This window comes from Silurus aristotelis, assembly GCF_946808225.1.
Source record: "Silurus aristotelis genome assembly, chromosome: 2".
Taxonomy (NCBI): Eukaryota; Metazoa; Chordata; class Actinopteri; order Siluriformes; family Siluridae; genus Silurus; species Silurus aristotelis.
The window spans coordinates 2,948,635-2,968,454 of record NC_139575.1 but is presented as its reverse complement, the minus strand read 5'-3'; the positions used below and the strand labels follow the sequence as shown (position 1 = coordinate 2,968,454).

The window sequence follows — 19,820 nt, the reverse complement described above, 5'->3', positions numbered from 1 at the left end:
TGTGTGGAATCGACTCCACAGTTTTTGAATCGATTTACAACTCACAGTGCATGAAATCGAATATTTTCTTTAGCTTCATAAAAGCTTTATAGTCGATTCTAGTGAAAATAGTTAGCTGAAAAACAATCTAAAATACTTATCCAAAACATTAATCCAAAACTACGTCCAATATTCAATATTTCAGCAATTTGTTATATTGGTCGGAATCGACTCTGCTCTTCCTGAGCCGGTTCACAATTCACATCGCCTGTAATTGGAGATTCGACTCTCTTCAGATCTGAAATCTTTTTACTCGATATCATATGCCCAGCCAAATTTACCTAAAGAAAATACTGATTTAAAGTTTACAAACTAAAAAAATGCGATCAGATCGCTCCAGGGGTTCGAATCCAATCTATGTATTTTCCCGAAAAACTATCTGAAATTTTTTTTTATCCACTTTCAATAAACGGTATCGACTCGACTGTTTTTCTGAACCGATTCACTCTCTCTTAAACGAGTACAAACGAGGAGTCAACTCCTCTATCCGGAGTCGGTTCCCTGTCTCGTTTTCTCGGCGATACCCCTGCAGCAGTCAGTACCAGTGGAGCCACGGGGAGCTTCTAGCATCACACACGCACCACGATGGAGGAAGCCAACAGCACGGCACCACAGAGGAAGCTGTGGAGGAGGAGCAGTACAGCGTCGTTTGCGGCGGGTGTGCTTCTGCTGCTGCTGCTGCTGGGCCGCGCGGCGGGGGTGAGCGCGGAGGACGGCGCGATGGAGATGGAGGAGCCGCTGGCCACGGAAAAGGAGGCGGAGGAGAGCCACCGCCAGGACAGCGTTAATTTACTCACATTTATCCTGCTGCTAACGCTTACCATTCTGACTATATGGCTCTTCAAACACAGGCGAGTGCGTTTCCTGCACGAAACCGGCCTGGCAATGATTTACGGTAAGGAATTCAGCAGTCTCACACACACACACACACACACACACACACAGAGATGCGCCTTTAAATCATACTGTTTTAGCAGTCTCATATGTATGACTAGCCTGCTAGCTCCTGCTAATCAGCTCAGACTACACCGCTCGACACTAGACATAAAAATAATAAAAAAATGTATCCACCATGTTTATTCTTAGTCTCAACATTTACCTCATGTAATTCTTAAGTCGCTGTATTCCCCGGATTAAGACCAGTTTACAGAACGTTCCAGCACATTGAACGCAGCATGTGACGTTCAATTAGTTCTGAACGCTGCTCATTGCGACATTTCAACACGGCCGAATTCCTATATTTACATCAACATTTCTGTTGTTTTGTAACAAACAAAATAGACATTTTGTGTAAAGGTCAATCGGCGAGACATTCCTGCTTTTAATAATGTGGTGTTTAATAATGTGATATTTTCGGATGAAGAGACCTTATAGACCCGTGTTGAACATTGATGGTGCGTTCACGTGCCCCGGGAATTCCCGGTTAATGAGAGTTCAGGTTCCTGCAGCAGGGCTGAGAGGGATGGAGTTTCAGTGCTGGAAGTTTACCATCTCCACACCTGACTCTTCGGGACATTTCTGTGTCCTCTTTTAGTGTGCAGGATAGTTAGAGCTCCAAGCAAAATAATGCAAAATAGAAGTGTTAAATAAAACCACGCCCACCTGCGAGTGGTGTGTAATATATCATTGTGTTGTTTACTCAGTATGTGGGCTTTAATTGGATTTTTGGGGTGTAAGGTGATCTTTCTGTTGTTTAATATGACATTGTTGTGTTTCATGGGACACTGTGGTGTTTAATGTAACAAGTGTTTAGCCTGACTTTTTGTGAAATAGTACTTTGCTGTGTTTAGTCTGACTTAAGTCTTGAATGAGACTGTGGTGTTTGGTCATAGACTGGACTTTGTGGTGTTTATGCTGACTTGTGGTCTTTATTGAGAGACTGGGATTTAGTCAAAACATGTGGTCTTTAATGAGACTCTGGTGTTTACTCAGAGCCTGTGGTCTTAATGAGACTCTGGTGTTTACTTAGAGCCTGTGGTCTTTAATTAAATGCTGGTGTTTACTCTGAGCCTGTGGTCTTTAATGAGACTTTGGTGTTTAGTCAGAGCCTGTGGTCTTAATTAGTCTCTGGTGTTTACTCGGAGCCTGTGGTCTTTAATGAGACTCTGGTGTTTACTCGGAGCCTGTGGTCTTTAATTAGTCTCTGGTGTTTACTCGGAGCCTGTGGTCTTTAATTAGTCTCTGGTGTTTACTCAGAGCCTGTGGTCTTTAATTAGTCTCTGGTGTTTACTCGGAGCCTGTGGTCTTTAATTAGTCTCTGGTGTTTACTCGGAGCCTGTGGTCTTTAATGAGTCTCTGGTGTTTACTCTGAGCCTGTGGTCTTCAATGAGACTCTGGTGTTTACTTGGAGCCTCTGGTCTTTAATGAGACTCTGGTGTTTCCTCTGAGCCTCTGGTCTTTAATGAGACTCTGGTGTTTCCTCGGAGCCTCTGGTCTTTAATGAGACTCTGGTGTTTACTCGGAGCCTGTGGTCTTTAATGAGACTCTGGTGTTTACTCGGAGCCTGTGGTCTTTAATGAGACTCTGGTGTCTACTCGGAGCCTGTGGTCTTTAATGAGACTCTGGTGTCTACTCGGAGCCTGTGGTCTATAATGAGATTCTGGTGTTTACTCGGAGCCTGTGGTCTTTAATGAGACGTTGTGGTGTTTAGTCTGACCTCTGGTCTATAATGAAACACTGTTGGATTTAGTCAGATCCTGTGGTCTTCTATGAGACGTTGTTTAATGTGTCTCTGGTGTTTAGCCCAACTCTGTGGAGTTTAATGCGATTAACTAATTTAACACGACTGGTGTTTTTTCTGACCATGTGGTGTTTAATGGACCTCTTTTGTGTTCAGCTGGACTCTGAGATGTTTAGTCACACTGTTGTTTAATGGGCCACTGGTGTTTAATCTGTCTCTTCTGTGTTTAATGGGACATTGTTATTAAATCAGACTGTGGAATTGAATGGGACATTGTGTTTAAATTCTGTTGTTCTTAGTCAGACTGTTTGGTGTTTAATTGGACGTTGTGGTGTTTAATGAGACTGATTTACTCTGTTTCCTTGTTCTGGATGTTATTTCCTGTAATGTATTTGGACATTGCTGTGGGTACGGATGTTGGATCTTCTAGTCTCAGTGTTTAAAATAAGAACGATAGCTGCATAGTAAGTTGGACAGTGATTTTATTAAATAATTTATGCAAATATACTCAGGAAAATATACTGATTCATCCAAAAACTGCTTCTTTTTTGTGTCACACAGCAACAGTGTGTGTGTGTGTGTGTGTGTGTGTGTGTGCGCGCCTGTGGCCTTCATGCATCATGATTTTCTCCTGCAGTAGGCTGTGCTAGAGAATTAAGCTGTATTGGCTGGATTTTAGCGTGTGTGTGTGTGTGTGTGTGTGTGTGTGTGTGTGTGTGTGTGTGTGTGTGTGTGTGTGTGTGTGTGTGTGTGTGTGTGTGTGTGTGTGAGCGAGAGAGAGAGAGCGATTTCAAGGTCACTGCTGTTGGCTCGGAGTGTGTTGCAGGGTCTGACCCATTTATTAATAGGGACTGGCTTACACCTGTGACCTCAGCACTCCCACCATTAGCTTCATGGTGTGTGTGTGTGTGTGTGTGTGTGTGTGTGTGTGTGTGTGTGTGTGTGTGTGTGTGTGTGTGGTAGATGGTTATTTATTTCTGGAAAACATTAACAAGTTTATTAATTACTCGCTTCTGTTTAGCAGCACAAATAGGAATGAATGATTACAGTGTAATTCTCGAATCTGATTGGTCAGGAGGTGTGAAATAATTCAGTACACATGCACTGGACAGAAAGAGAAAAAAGAAAAAAAGGAAGGAAAAATGTAAAAAGAAAAAAGGGAAGAGGGATAGATAGATAGAGAGAAACAACAAAAATATCGAAAAGGATAGAAAGTAAGAATGAAAATAGCAATGAAAAAAGACAGAAAATGACAAGAAAGAAAGAAGATGGACAGATAAAGGAAGAAAGAAAACAATGACTGATAAAAAGAAAGAATGAAAGATCAAAAGCAGATAAAAGAAAAAAGAAAATGGCAGCTAAAGAAAGGGGGAAAAAATTATGAAAGGTAGAATAAAAGATGAAAAAGGTAGAAACGAAGGATAGAAAAAAGAAAAACTGAAGAAAAGAATGATATAATTGTTGGCGGAACATGGGGACGCTGAATAAACGGTTACTATAGAAATGATGGCGTGTTCATGAATTAGTCACTTCCTGAACAATCAGCATTAGTTAATGAGATGTTTGTGGGTGTGGTCAGGTTTGCTGGTGGGCGTGATCCTGCGATACGGAATTCCCTCCACCAGCTACCACCACCAGACTCCACCCAGCTGCTCCCTGAAGGAGGGGCCAGTCAGCACGCTGCTGCTCAACATCAGCGGCAAGTTCTTCGAGTACACGCTGAAGGGTGAGATCAACTCCCGCGAGATCCACAACGTCGAGCAGAACGACATGCTCCGCAAGGTAACGAGAAAAACCTCATCTCTTTATTTCTACACACCTTCAAGATTCTTGGATTTATTATGTATATACAGGATTGGTCACTCGCGTACACGCACTCGCGTACTCGCACTTGAGTAAACTCGCACTCGCGTACACACACTCGCACGCGCGTACATGCACTCGCAGACAGGTAAAACAGCCAGAAAGAAAGAAGGAAAACGTAAGAAAAGGGCATCAAAAGAAAAGGGCATCAAAATAAGAAAAGAATGAGAGAAAGAAAAGGGCATCAGAAGAAAAGAATGAGAGAAAGAAAAGGGCATCAGAAGAAAAGAAAGAAAGAAGCATCAAAAGAAAAGAAAGATAAAAAGAAAAAGGCACCACAAGAAAAGAAAGAGAAAGAAAAGGGGCATCAGAAAGAAAAAGGGCATCATAAAAAGACAGAAAGAAAGACAGGAAGTGAGACAGCAATAAGGAAGTAAGACAAAAAAAGAGAAAAAAAATAAATAAAAAAAAGGGGCGTCATAAAAAGAAAGACCAAAAAGAACGACGAAAAGGAGAAAATACTAAATAAATAAAGACAAAAGAACAGAAAGGAAGACAACAAAAAGAAACAAAGAAGGCAAGGAGGTAAAAGAAAGAAAGAAAGAAAGAAAGAAAGAAAGAAAGAAGCAAGCATCAAGATGTGTATGTAGGTAGACAAGTAAATAGTAGATAGACAGACAGGTGGACGGACAGACAGACAGGTGGACGGACGGACGGATGGACGGACGGATAGTAATAAGAATAGTAATAAGAATAACTTGCATATTACGATTGTGACATCACAACCTGAAAACACAAATTTGACTAAAACTTGTTTGTCAAAATAATTAGAATTAATCATGTTTTTTCTAAATGTTCAAACATTTCTTAAAGCGCATCTTTTTGCCTTGGGCAAAAGTGTTGGATCTCCTGACTGACTTCTCCACATAGATGTGGTCCTTCTCCAAACTGCTCCCACAGAGTTGGAGGCACAAAATTGTATAGCATGTCACCTTCACTTAGACTTGTAGAGCCAAACCTGTTCCAGCATGGATATTCCCCTGGGCACAAAGCCAGCTCTATGAAGATCTGCTTTCCATGGATTGGAGTGGAAGATCTCCTGCTATAGAGCTCCAACCCTGTTAAAGACCTTTGGGATAAATGGGAACGTTGCCTCCTCACCAGGCCTTCTCACCTCGCCTACATCAGTACCTGACTTTACTAATGCATTTGGGGCTGAATAAATATTCACAAATCTCCACAAAAATCTAATGGGACCTTTTCCCAGAAGAGTGGAGTTTCTTATAAAGACTAAATGTGGAATGCAATATTCCAAAAGAAGCACATACCAATCTTATGGTCAAGTGTCTACAAACTTTCAGCTGTATCATGTTGTAACAGCATGACACGGGGTGTCTACAAACAAGACTTGAAATTCTCTGAAAATTCTGCAGGAAACACTATAGAAGGTGGCTCCATCCTCAGCTTTCTCCTACTGATATACCCCATGTCCCCTATCATTTGCAAAACATCATAGTCCACGGAGACTCCTGTCTGACCTTGTTGGTCAACTTGTCCATCGCCACTGCAAACAGGAAAGGGCTCAGAGCCGATCCTTGATGCAGTCCTACCTTCACCTTGAACCAGTCTGTCATTCCTACTGCACACTTTACTGCTGTCACACTGTCCTCATACATGTACTGCACCACCCTCACATACTTCTCTGACACACCAGACTTCCTCATACAATACCACAACTCCTCTCTCCACCCTGTCGTACGCTTTCTCTAAATCCACAAATACATAATGCAACTCCTTCTGACCTTCTCTATACTTCTCCATCAACATTCTTAAAGCAAATAATGCGTCTGTGGTGCTCTTCCTTGGCATGAAACCATACTGTTGCTCACAGATGGTCACCTCTTCTCTCAGCCTGGCTTCCACTACTCTTTCCCATAACTTCATGGTGTGACTGATCAACTTAATTCCCCTGTAGTTACTGCAGGTCTGCACATCTCCTTTATGCTTAAAGATCAGTACCAGCACACTCCTTCTCCATTCCTCAGGCATCATCTCACCTTCCAGAATAGGATGCCTGAGGAATGGAGAAGGAGCATTTCCGATTCGAACAATCTATATTATTATACCTTGTTGTTGTTTTTTTTATTACAGGTGACCTTTGACCCTGAGGTGTTCTTCAACATTCTGCTACCTCCGATCATATTTCACGCAGGATACAGTTTGAAGAAGGTGAGTGGGTGGGGAAGTGGAATCATACTCAGGTTTCCTTTAAGGAATCGTCGGAGCGTGACAGCATGAAGGATATGGCGGGTAACGCTTTCACATTTTCTGTTTTGCCTATGACACTCGATAGGTTTTTTTCCCCAGACTCATCGTGTATCTGGGTTAGCAGTGCTGATTGGTGGCTTGTATTTTGACATTTTATTGCAGGAGCCACAGTCCTTTCACTTCCTTTTCTTCAGTTTCAAATGCCACGTGTGTGTCAGAACATACACAAGTTTAAATAGGAATATGGCCAGATGTTCACAATTGGAGTGCGGTGATATATTCAAATATATATATATTTTTTTTTCTTAACGAAAATTTGGATATTTAAGTTGAAATATAGTGTTCTAAATCGAAGCTCTCATGAGAAACCTGATCCTTGATCAACACTGAATGAAACATGGCTCCTTTCATCCAATCAGATTTCAGCATTCACACAGCTACCTGCCAGCTGTCGGTATCTGACTCGATAATTGCGTTCATTTGCAGTCTAAATATTGTATGGTGTATCATAACAAGTTCTGACCACTGGGGGCGCTGTTTATGAGAAGTCCTTTTAAGGCGCAGATCGCTTCTCGAGGCTTTCTGTTATCGTTAATTGAATTGCTGTTGATTGAAGTTCAGCTTGGTTTGTTTGTTCCACCAGTTGCTGAAGTAATCAGCAGAGGCTTGATATCAGAGCGCTGAATAAGCAGAGAGAGAGGAAGAGGGCGAATGTTTTGCACCGGGGGGTGGAAGGACAGAGGGCAGGAGAGGGAGAGAGAGAGAGAGCGAGAGAGAGAAGAGTCGTGTCCTGACCTATCATTCCAGCAGTCATTGTTTTTTTACTGAGTTCCTGAAGTGAAAAAAGGCAGAATTGAGATGTGTTTGGTGTTCTCCGGGAAAGGAAGTAGTGAACCCATGCATGGTGTCTGGGTTTTCAGGGGATTTCCTTTGTGAGATTCCCCGTGGTTTCTCCTGTGCTGGCACTAGTACTGGATCCAAAGCTTTTGTTGTTGCTTTTGTTGTTTAAATAATTTAATATTCTTCAAAATATGTGATGTCAAATTGTAAATAAAGTGTACAGAAGTAAAGGAGGACATTTATTTATATATATATATATATATATATATATATATATATATATATATATATATATATATATATATATATATATATATATATATATTTATTTATTTTTTAATATATATTTTAATAAATGAATTGATTATATGTTTAACATAACATTAAAAAACTTGAAGAAATAAACGAATAAACAGTAGGAAACAGCAGAATGAAAATCTCCTGTATCAGTAATCTGTCCCCATGTTGTGCTGCTAAAAAATATTTCTGAATATTCACATTAAATATTATTTCACTTTTTTGCTTTTTTTTTTTTTTTTTTCAACAAATTTCTGGATTTTGATACATGGTTGATTAATAAATTGTTTATTTACTTTTTATTGATGTTTTGGTATCTTTACGTATTTATAGACAAATTTTTTAAAATGTATTTGAATATATTTCAAATAAAAATAGAAGCATTTAAAATAAATAAAAGTATTGAGTTTAATGATTTTGGATTTTGAAATATTATTAATATATTTAATTTATTTTTAGTTGTTAGTTGTTTGTTTGTTTGTTTATTTATTTGAATTCATTTTATTTTACCTAACGTGTTACAGCATGAAGATTACATTTTCATCTATTTGTGTTGTGAACTAATTGATAATGTAATAATTTATTATGGACAATTTTAAAGTTTTAAAAATTTATTGCTGCTGTTTGTTTATTAAATGTTTTATTTATTTGTTTTTGTTTTACCTTTTGTTTGGTTTTTGTTTTTTCAGTTACACAAAAATATATATAGGTAAAAGTTAAAATACGATTTATTTCTGTGGTTTTTCAGATTTTGAAGCGTGATTGCCATCAAGCATTGATTTATATTTATTAGATTATTTACTTAATTTTATTACTTTATAAGATATTTGTTAACTGATTTAACCATGTTTTAAATCCCCCTCTCTCTTTCTCTCTCTCTCTTTTTCTCTCTCTCTCTCTCTCTCTCTCTCTCTCTCTCTCTCTCTCTCTCTCTCTCTCTCTCTTCTCTCTCTCTCTCTCTCTCTTTCTCTCTTTCTTTTTTTTTCTATATCTCTTTCTTTCTCTTTCTTTCTATTTCTCTATCTCTCCCTCTCTTTCTTTCTCTCTATCTCTTTCTCTCTCTCCCTCGCTCTCTCTCTCTCTGTACCTGCCGCTCCATTTGTTTCTCTTCGTACTTATCCCACTCTCTACCTGTCTTTCTCTATACCTCTCTCCTCTATCTCTCTCTCTCCGTCTCTCATTGGTATGTATGTTATTGTTTTTTTCCCAGAGACACTTCTTCAGAAACCTGGGCTCCATCATTACTTACGCTTTTCTGGGAACCGCAATCTCCTGCTTTGTGATTGGGTAAAACATTCTTTACAAAAAGCAGATGTCTGCTAAATTTTACTCCTGAGATATTTCTCCTGATCAGCTCTGTGTGTGTGTGTGTGTGTGTGTGTGTGTGTGTGTGTGTGTGTGTGTGTGTGTGTGTGTGTGTGTGTGTGTGTGTGTGTGTGTGTGTGTGTGTGTGTGTGTTAGGAATCTGATGTATGGTGTGGTAAAGTTGATGCAGGTTGTTGGACAGCTTACTGACAAATTCTACTACACTGACTGTCTCTTCTTTGGAGCAATCATCTCAGCTACTGACCCCGGTAACTACCCGTCTCTCTCTGTACCCGTCTTTCTCTTTGCCTGTCTCTCTCTCTCTCTTTATACCTGTTTCTTTTATACCTGTCTCTCTTTCTCACTCTCTACATGTCTCTCTTTATACCCGTCTCTTTCTGTTCCTGTCTCTCTCTCTACATGTCTCTCTTTATACCTGTCTCTTTCTGTACCTGTCTCTCTTTATACCCATCTCTTTCTGTACCTGTCTCTCTTTATACCTGTCTCTCTTTATACCCATCTCTTTCTGTACCTGTCTCTCTTTATACCCATCTCTTTCTGTACCCGTCTCTCTTTATAGCTGTCTCTCTCTCTATATGTCTCTCTTTATAGCTGTCTCTCTCTCTCTATATGTCTCTCTTTATAGCTGTCTCTCTCTCTATATGTCTCTCTTTATACCTGTCTCTCTTTCTACATGTCTCTCTTTATACCCATCTCTTTCTGTACCTGTCTCTGTTACTCTTCTCTCCCTCTCGCTCTCTCCCTCTCGCTCTGAACCCGTCTCCCTCTTAGTATCTGTCTCTCTCTGTACCCATCTCTTTCGTTACCTGTCTCTCTCTGTACCTGTCTCTCCCGGTACTAGTCTCTCTGTATACCTGTTTCTTGGTACCCGGATCTCCTTATACCCGTTTCTCTTTGTACCTGTCTCGCTGTACCAGTGTTTCTTTATACGTGTCTTTGTCTCTCTATACCTGTTTTTTCTGTGTCTTTTTCTCTACCTGTCTCTTGATCTAACTGTCTTTCTTTTTGCTCACTTCTCTACCTGTGTCTCAGTATCTGTTCCACAATCTGTCTCTCTCTATCTGTCTCTCCCTCCACCCTCATCTCTACTTGTCTTTCTGTACCTCTCTCCCTCTACCCGTCTCTCTTTATACTTGTCTCTCCCTCTACCCATCTTTCTACCTGTCTCTCCATTTCCTTGTATCTCTCTTTTTACATGTCTCTTTATCTGTCATTCTCTCTTTTCTGTCTCTTTCTTTCTCTACTTGTCTCTCTGTACATTTTTATACTCCACCCCTCTCTCTCTCTCTCTCTCTCTCTCTCTCTCTCTCTCTGTATCTCTTCCTCTACCTTTTTTTTTGTTTGTTTTGGTCTCCCAGTCCCTCACCAACTCTCTCTCTTTATTTGTGTCTCTCCGTTTATATCTCTATCTGTTGATCCCCACCCCATTTTTTTTGTCTCTTGCTTTCCCTCTCTCTTTACTTGTCTCTCTTTTTTTGTCCGTCTCTTATTTGTTTGTTTGTGTTTCTGCCGGTCTCATTTTGTATATCTTGATGAACAGCCCATTTAATTTTGTGCATGCTTACAATGAATCATGTAACTAAAACTTTCTTATATGTATTATTTATGGGGTGTGTGTGTGTGTGTGTGTGTGTAGTCACTGTGCTGGCTATCTTCAATGAGCTCCATGCTGATGTGGATCTTTATGCCCTGCTGTTTGGAGAGAGCGTCATGAACGACGCCGTGGCCATCGTTCTGTCATCGTAAGACACACACACACACACACACACACACACACACACACACACACACACACACACACACAGTTCACAGTGTAGTGAACTGTTTGAGTTTTTCTAAACCGAGCTGCTCCTGGTCATTTGAAGCTGAATAAATATTACACTTCTGGAAGCATTTTATTATGTCATTTGGGAACTTTATTTGATCCCCGTTTGAATTCCGGTATAAAAATGCAGTATGGTGAATTAAATCCCCGGGAGTTCTGGTTTAGATTTTAAAAGGTATTTCACAGTTCAATTTGTAGGCATTAGATTGGGTTTCAGTGTTCAGGACTGAGAGATAAGAGACGATGCTGCACTATCAAGTGTCAAATACTGAAATCATTCTATTCAATATTAAACTGCCCCTGAAAATTATTACCATACCGGTCATACTCTTTATACCTCGCTCTCTCTTGCTCTCTTTCGCTCCCTCTCTCTCCCTCTCGCTCCCTCTTTCTTTCTCTGTCTCAAAGCTGGCCTCTTTACCTGTCTTTCTCTCTACTATACTCTCTCTTTATATGGAGATAATGTAAAATATGCATTTTTGTATTTTTCCTCTCTTATTTTGTATCTATCTCCCTCTTGCTTTCTCTCGCTCTCTCTCGCTCTCTCTCGCTCTCTCTCGCTCTCTCTCGCTCTCTCTCGCTCTCTCTCGCTCTCTCTCTCTCTTGCTCTCTCTCTCTTTCTCTCTCTCTCTGTTTCTCTTATTTGTGTGTGTCTGTTCTTATTTGAAATGATTCATGATTATGAGACCTAAAAATAAGTTTGGTCCTCTGGCGCCACCTTTAGGTCAGAGAGATAATAGATCATTTCTATTCATTAGAAATTGATTTACCGGGTGAATGTTCTACATCACGGTGCTGCTAAAGCGTTTAATAAAAGAACAGAATGTAGAGCAAACATATTTAACTTTCATTTACACACACACACACACACACACACACACACACACACACACACACACACACACACACGGATCAAAGTGAAGACATTTCGTGTTTGAGAGCCTGAGACCATGCTCAGTGTGAATGGTGGATTGTGAATGGTGGATGTGAACTTCATCATTGGTTGGAGGAACACTTGTAGTTTGTGGTGTTCTCTCAGCGTTGTAAACAAATACGCTGTAAACACCTGTAACCATGGTAACTTCCAGAGTGAGACCGCTACTGTAGACATTTTCTAATGACCTTACATGGGGGAATTTCACATGTGGTGGAACTTATATGGTGAATACCATGATTTTGATGAACGCGTCAGGGCACAAGATGGATTTAGAGATTAAGTGGGGAAAAAAAGGATTGAGAAATATGATGAAAAACAGCACCAGGATGAACTCCAACAGCTTCATTAATAGAATTCACACAATCCTTAAAAGGCATTTTATAACATAGTATTATAAACTTAAACACATATTGTGTGACACGTTACAAAGTTTATTCTTTAGAATGTTCCTTGTTGTTGTTGTTTATTTAATTTATTTTAATTTGAAAGGTCTATTGTGGCCTACCAGCCAAGCGGCGCCAACACCCACACCTTTGACGCCTCGGCTTTTTTTAAATCTGTTGGCATTTTCCTCGGTATCTTCAGCGGATCTTTCGCCATGGGCGCGGTTACCGGTGTCCTCACCGCCCTCATATCCTTTGTCCACAAACTTTTGACCGTATGTTGACGTCGTAGGAAAAGCGGTTGTATCTTTAACCCTGTGTGTTCACGTGACCAAGTTCACCAAGCTGCACTGTTTCCCTCTGCTGGAGACGGCGCTGTTCTTCCTCATGTCCTGGAGCACCTTCCTGTTGGCCGAGGCGTGTGGCTTCACAGGTGTGTGTGTGATGAATTAGATGCCCGTGGCTCACCGAATACGGAAATATTTAATCACATGACCCTTGTTTGATCACGTGTCTGGTTTGTCCTTCAGGTGTGGTCGCAGTGTTATTCTGTGGGATCACACAGGCTCATTACACCTACAACAATCTGTCCGAGGAGTCCACCAAACGCACCAAGCAGGTACCTTCACCCTTCTTCTCTCTTCTTTTACATCTTTATTATATAGATACTTTTTTATATATATATATATATATATATATATATATAAGTATCTATATTTCTATATTTATATATATATATATATATATATATATATATATATATATATATATATATATATATATATATATATATATATATATATATATATAGAAATATAGAACTTTATTAATGTATCAATAACACACACTTACAGTGGCAGCAGCCAGGGGGCAGTGTCGAGCTAGTTTGGTCTTTGGTAGTCCGTGCTTGAGATATGAGTCACTCGATGAACTTTTCGAACGCGCTCAGTCCACAGTGAAAAACCACAGTCAACTAATCATCTACAGACAGCTGGAAAGGAAGGAGAGAGGAAATAAAAAAAAAAAAAAAACAGAAAGTGAAATCATCTGTGCATAAAGCTGCTTCACATCTGGAACAGCTGTCTTCTCTAAGGTCTGAGTGCTGATTTGAAACACATTTGCTGAGCTCCAGTCCAGTAATCATGGTTTATTTTTTTGGGTTGAGAAGAAATAAAACCTGTTTTGTTTAAAACTTAGAGTACCATTGAGTCATGAACCTCTAAGTGGTGTGCAAACTAAACCACACCCTGAACTTCATCATCAGCATCAACATAATCAGCATCACGTTATTTACTAATATAAATATTGCATCTTCATTTCAGCTCTTTGAGGTTTTGCACTTTCTGGCTGAGAACTTTATCTTCTCCTACATGGGCCTGGCTCTGTTCACCTTCCAGAACCACGTCTTCAGCCCCATCTTCATCGTGGGAGCTTTCGTATCCTCTAACAATGAGATCATTATTAATCATAATAATAATAATAATATATTGGTAGGCAGCAGAGGGTGCTTTAAGAACGGTTTATTTAAGCAGAAGACTTCTCATGCAGCAGAGGGCGCTAATGAGCACATACTATGCTGCTGAAGAATACATACTGCTTTTTGAATAGAATGACTGTTTAAGGTAGCAGTGGGCACTAAAGTTTGCATACTGCTGCTTTAATAAATCTATCAGGCAGCAGAGGGCGCTAAACATTACATACTGCTGCTTCAAGAAACTTTTTTTAGGCAGCAGAGGGCGTTGAACATTACATACTGCTGCTTCAAGAAACTTTTTTTAGGCAGCAGAGGGCGCTAAACATTACATACTGCTACTTCAAGAAACTTTTTTTAGGCAGCAGAGGGCGCTAAACATTACATACTGCTGCTTCAAGAAACTTTTTAGGCAGCAGAGGGCGTTGAACATTACATACTGCTGCTTCAAGAAACTTTTTTTAGGCAGCAGAGGGCGCTAAACATTACATACTGCTACTTCAAGAAACTTTTTTTAGGCAGCAGAAGGCACTAAACATTACATACTGCTGCTTTAAGAAGCTTTTCTTTTTAAGCAGCAGAGGGCGCTATACATTGCATACTGCAGCTTTAATAAACCTTTCAGGCAGCAGAGGGCGCTAAACATTACATACTGCTGCTTTAAGAAGCTTTTTTTTAGGCAGCAGAGGGCGCTAAACATTGCATACTGCTGCTTTTATAAACCTTTCAGGCAGCAGTGGGCACTAAACATTACATACTGCTGCTTTAAGAAGCTTTTTTTAGGCAGTAGAGGGCGCTAAACATTACATACTGCTGCTTTAAAAAAGTTTTTTTAAGCAACAGAAGGCACTAAACATCGCATAATGCTGCTTTAAGAAACCTTGCAGGCAGCAGAGGGCACTAAAAATCACATACTGCGACTTTAAGACCTTTTACAATCTGCAAAAGAAGGTAAACATTACATGGTGCCACTTTAAACCAAAACAAATCAACTACTCGTGTCCTTGATGTTTGTGTTCACTTTTAGTTTCTTTAACTCCATCCTGATCCCCAGATCGCCATTTTTATCGGGCGAGCCTCGAACATCTACCCCCTTTCCTTCCTGCTGAACCTCGGACGCAGACACAAAATCGGTGCCAACTTCCAGCACATGATGATGTTCGCAGGTATCGTCTTTTCCATCTTGAACGACGGCCAAACTCGTGTGTGTGTGTGTGTGTGTGTGTGTGTGTGTGTTAGCGATATTTTGGCAGGCGCTAGCTTGTTAAAAATTCTTTCATAGTTCATCACCATAATGGAGCTCATCATGACCTAAACTGAGAAAAGTGAGTCATATTGTAGCTCGCTAATCCTCCCTTATAAAAGAGCTAGCAAAGAACCGAGACGTGCTCTCGTCCAGACTTGCAAACAGCCGATTGTTAGCATGCTAGGGCATTGAATCTATAATGTGATATATAAAGTTAGCATATTATTATCTATTATTTCAAAACATTAGCTAGTGTTTAAATGTAGTATTCTCTACTGTTACATCACACAGTAGTTTATTTGATGTTAGCTTGCTAACATGGCTACTGCTTTTCAACAGCATGATCTAAAACATCTAAGATCGGTAAGATTAGCTTCTTAGCATCTAGTTTTAGCAATAAACGGAACCTAATGTTAAGCTGGCTACGTTTTTCTTTGCGTAGTGTTAGCTAGAATGCGATCAAGCTCACCTGCAGGTTTACAGACCGCAACAGTTACCCTAATGTTAGCTTTCTAGCATTGTTACACATATTTTGTACTTTTACCAGTAGCTAGCTAGTTAGCAAACTTGGCTATAAAATAAAAAACTAGCTATAATATTGAAACTATACTATAATTGTTTTTAATAACTAGCGTGCTGGATAAATTAGCTACTAGCTGATATCACACAATGGTCAATTTAGTGTCAATCTCAAACAGTTTAAAAGCTAGCTTATTAGACTGCTACCCTAATGATCATTTACTTGACAGTTATTCTAATGTTAGCTTCCTAGCAACTGTATTTGTTTCACATATTGGAACTCAAATCATAGCTAGCTTGGTAGATCAATTATTGCTTGCTAACATTAGCAGATTAAGCTATGAGCTTTAATGATGAATATAACTGGGTTTTGATGGTGAGCTATATTGCTAATGTGTTTGCTTAATCGGCTTGCTAGCAAAATACACCATGTTAAACTTAGCTTAGCATTGTAGTTACTGGCTGACTTGAGCTGACTTGAAATTAGCTGGTATTATAGCATAGTGAAGTATTTTTTTGGCAAATGCTAGCTAGATTCAGTTGCCTCGTGTTAGCTAGATTGCTAACAAACGCTGGTATTGATTAAAAAAAATTAATGTTATATAGCATTTAGGCAAATATTAGCATTCTAGCGTCTATAGTAGTGATGTTAGCATTAGATTGTGAGTGAGCAGGTTACTGAAGTAAGGCATCTGTGGAAGTGGTAGATTTGCAAATGTAGCATTAAAGCTAAGCTAATATTTTGTAATGGGAGACGCTTAATGGATTAACGGTACTGAATGGTGCATTCTGGGGAAAAAACTGAGGTAAATTATGTAGTTTAAAGCTTTCTCTCTTCTGAATGTAAGGATTTGTGTAGTTTGTGTATAAACTCGTGTGTGTGTGTGTGTGTGTGTGTGTGTGTGTGTGTGTGTGTGTTGCAGGACTGCGAGGAGCAATGGCATTTGCGCTGGCTATCCGTGACACGGCGACGTACGCGAGGCAGACGATGTTCACCACCACGCTCCTCATCGTCTTCTTCACCGTGTGGGTGTTTGGGGGAGGGACCACGCCCATGCTGTCCTGGCTCCACATCAGGTCAGACTCTCACAGGAGCTCAGACTTCCTGTTCATCTCACACCACACCAGTTTATCATTCTACCAGTTTACCAGTCTACTGCTCTCTATACACACACACACACACACACACACACACACACACACACACACACACACACACACACCAGTTTACCAGTCTACTGCTCTCTATACACACACACACACACACCAGTTTACCAGTCTACTGCTCTCTATACACACACACACACACACACACACACCAGTTTATCATTCTACCGGTTTACCAGTCTACTGTTCTCTGTACACACACACACACACACACACACACACACACACACACACACACACCAGTTTACCAGTCTACTGCTCTCTATACACACACACACACCAGTTTACCAGTCTACTGCTCTCTATACACACACACACACACACACACACACACCAGTTTACCAGTCTACTGTTCTCTGTACACACACACACACACCAGTTTATCATTCTACCGGTTTACCAGTCTACTGTTCTCTGTACACACACACACACACACACACACACACACACACACCAGTTTACCAGTCTACTGCTCTCTATACACACACACAGAAGTTTACCAGTCTACTGCTCTCTATACACACACACACACACACACACACACACCAGTTTACCAGTCTACTGTTCTCTGTACACACACACACACACACACACACACACACCAGTTTATCATTCTACCGGTTTACCAGTCTACTGTTCTCTGTACACACACACACACACACACACACACACACACACACACACACACACACACACACCAGTTTACCAGTCTACTGCTCTCTATACACACATATACACACACCAGTTTATCATTCTACCAATTTAAGAGTCTACTGTTCTCTATATACACACACACACACACACACACACCCACACCAGTTTACCAGTCTACTGCTCTCTATACACACACACACACCAGTCTACCAGTTTACCAGTCTACTGTTCTCTATATACACACACACACACACCCACACCAGTTTACCAGTCTACTGCTCTCTATACACACATATACACACACCAGTTTATCATTCTACCAATTTAAGAGTCTACTGTTCTCTATATACACACACACACACACACACACACCCACACCAGTTTACCAGTCTACTGCTCTCTATACACACACACACACCAGTCTACCAGTTTACCAGTCTACTGTTCTCTATATACACACACACACACACCCACACCAGTTTACCAGTCTACTGCTCTCTATACACACACACACCAGTCTACCAGTTTACCAGTCTACTGTTCTCTATATACACACACACACACACACACACACACACACCCACACCAGTTTACCAGTCTACTGCTCTCTATATACACACACACACACACACACACACCCACACCAGTTTACCAGTCTACTGCTCTCTATACACACACACACCAGTCTACCAGTTTACCAGTCTACTGCTCTCTATATACACACACACACACACACACCCACACCAGTTTACCAGTCTACTGCTCTCTATACACACACACACCAGTCTACCAGTTTACCAGTCTACTGTTCTCTATATACACACACACACACACACACACACACACACACACATACACACACACACACACCAGTTTACCAGTCTACTGCTCTCTATACACACACACACACACACACCAGTCTACCAGTATACCAGTCTACTGTCTACAGTTTTGTACTTTACTGAATTATTTCAAATTTTCACTGTAACTTCACTACATTTTAAAGTCGAATCTTTTATTTCTTTACTTAACTACATTTTGCAGAAACAGTCGTTTAATAGTATAAAAATGTACCTGTTCAAACACGCAGCAATCCATGAATCAGATCGATCGCGCTCTGTTTTAGACTTGTTCTGATTGGCACTTGGCAGTGATAGATTTAGGATATGGAGCGTCATCTTGTCAGGGGAGGCATGTTTTTCATTTCATTTTTTCAACCGCTTATTTGCACGGTCACGTCTTTTAATTATATCATGTCGTGGTGAATGAACCTGGTCGGGATTCGGAGTATGAACCCACCACCCAGAGAAGTTCCCTCACTCATACACTCAGAAAGGAGAGACGATGGCTGGGTGACGTCAATCCAGCATTCAGGTTTTCCCCAGGGAGAACTGATGAGACCTGGAGTAATGTCACGTCAGTAAGGAGAGCTGAACCCAAATTAAAATTATGGACGACAAAAAAGGTTCAAACCCTCAGGAGCCCAATTCAGAATAAAAGAGGAAAGCAGGAGGGAAACGTGCAAAAGATAAAGGTGTGTATGAAGCTCTATCACTCATCTCGTTATGAGGACAGTAAAGACTAATGCGTTTCATTAAACTGCCTAATAACTATATAATTTAGGTTACACTGGGTGGATAGACAGGTGGATGGGTAGATAGATGGATGGGGATGGGTAAGTAGGTAGACAAATAGATAGACAGGGGATGGGTAGATGGACAGATAGATGGGGATGGGTAAGTAGGTAAACAGAGACAGACAGACAGACAGACAGACAGACAGACAGACAGACAGACAGACAGGGGGATGGGTAGATAGATGGGTAGATAGATGGGTAGATGGATTGATCAACAGGTGTATTGGTAGGTAGATGGAGAGATAGATGATAGACAGGTGGATGGGTAGAAAGATAAATCAATAGATGGATAGATGGATATATTTGGTTGGATAATTGGTAGATATTTGGATGGATGGATAGATAGATAGATACTGTAGGTAGTTACAGTGAGTAAAATAAGTATTTGAACACGCTGCTATTTTGCAAGTTCTCCCACTTAGAAATCATGCAGGGGTCTGAAATTGTCATCGTAGGTGCATGTCCACTGTGAGAGACATAATCTAAAAAAAAAAATCCAGAAATCACAATGTATTATTTTTAAACTATTTATTTGTATGATGCAGCTGCAAATAAGTATTTGAACACCTGAGAAAGTCAATGTTAATATTTGGTACAGGAGCCTTTGTTTGCAATTACAGAGGTCAAACGTTTCCTGTAGTTTTTCACCAGGAGTTTGAGCTCCCTCCAAAGATTCTCTATTGGGTTTAGGTCTGGAGACTGGCTAGGCCACGCCAGAACCTTGATATG

At 40.3% G+C, this 19,820-nt stretch overlaps 1 protein-coding gene across 1 annotated transcript in view; it reads left to right on the top strand.

Annotated features, from left to right (window-relative positions):
• Positions 1 to 337: 337 nt before the first annotated feature.
• The window catches only part of slc9a7 (solute carrier family 9 member 7), a 51,402-nt gene continuing 31,919 nt past the window's right edge, over positions 338 to 19,820 (top strand). The window contains exons 1-12 of the mRNA XM_083563095.1: positions 338 to 934; positions 4,299 to 4,501; positions 6,674 to 6,751; positions 9,138 to 9,214; positions 9,389 to 9,501; positions 10,890 to 10,995; positions 12,505 to 12,646; positions 12,726 to 12,831; positions 12,929 to 13,017; positions 13,721 to 13,834; positions 14,924 to 15,035; positions 16,558 to 16,711. Of these exons, the coding sequence (XP_083419221.1) occupies positions 625 to 934; positions 4,299 to 4,501; positions 6,674 to 6,751; positions 9,138 to 9,214; positions 9,389 to 9,501; positions 10,890 to 10,995; positions 12,505 to 12,646; positions 12,726 to 12,831; positions 12,929 to 13,017; positions 13,721 to 13,834; positions 14,924 to 15,035; positions 16,558 to 16,711 (1,604 nt within the window). The 5' untranslated portion in view covers positions 338 to 624. The remainder of the gene's footprint in view (positions 935 to 4,298; positions 4,502 to 6,673; positions 6,752 to 9,137; positions 9,215 to 9,388; positions 9,502 to 10,889; positions 10,996 to 12,504; positions 12,647 to 12,725; positions 12,832 to 12,928; positions 13,018 to 13,720; positions 13,835 to 14,923; positions 15,036 to 16,557; positions 16,712 to 19,820) is intronic.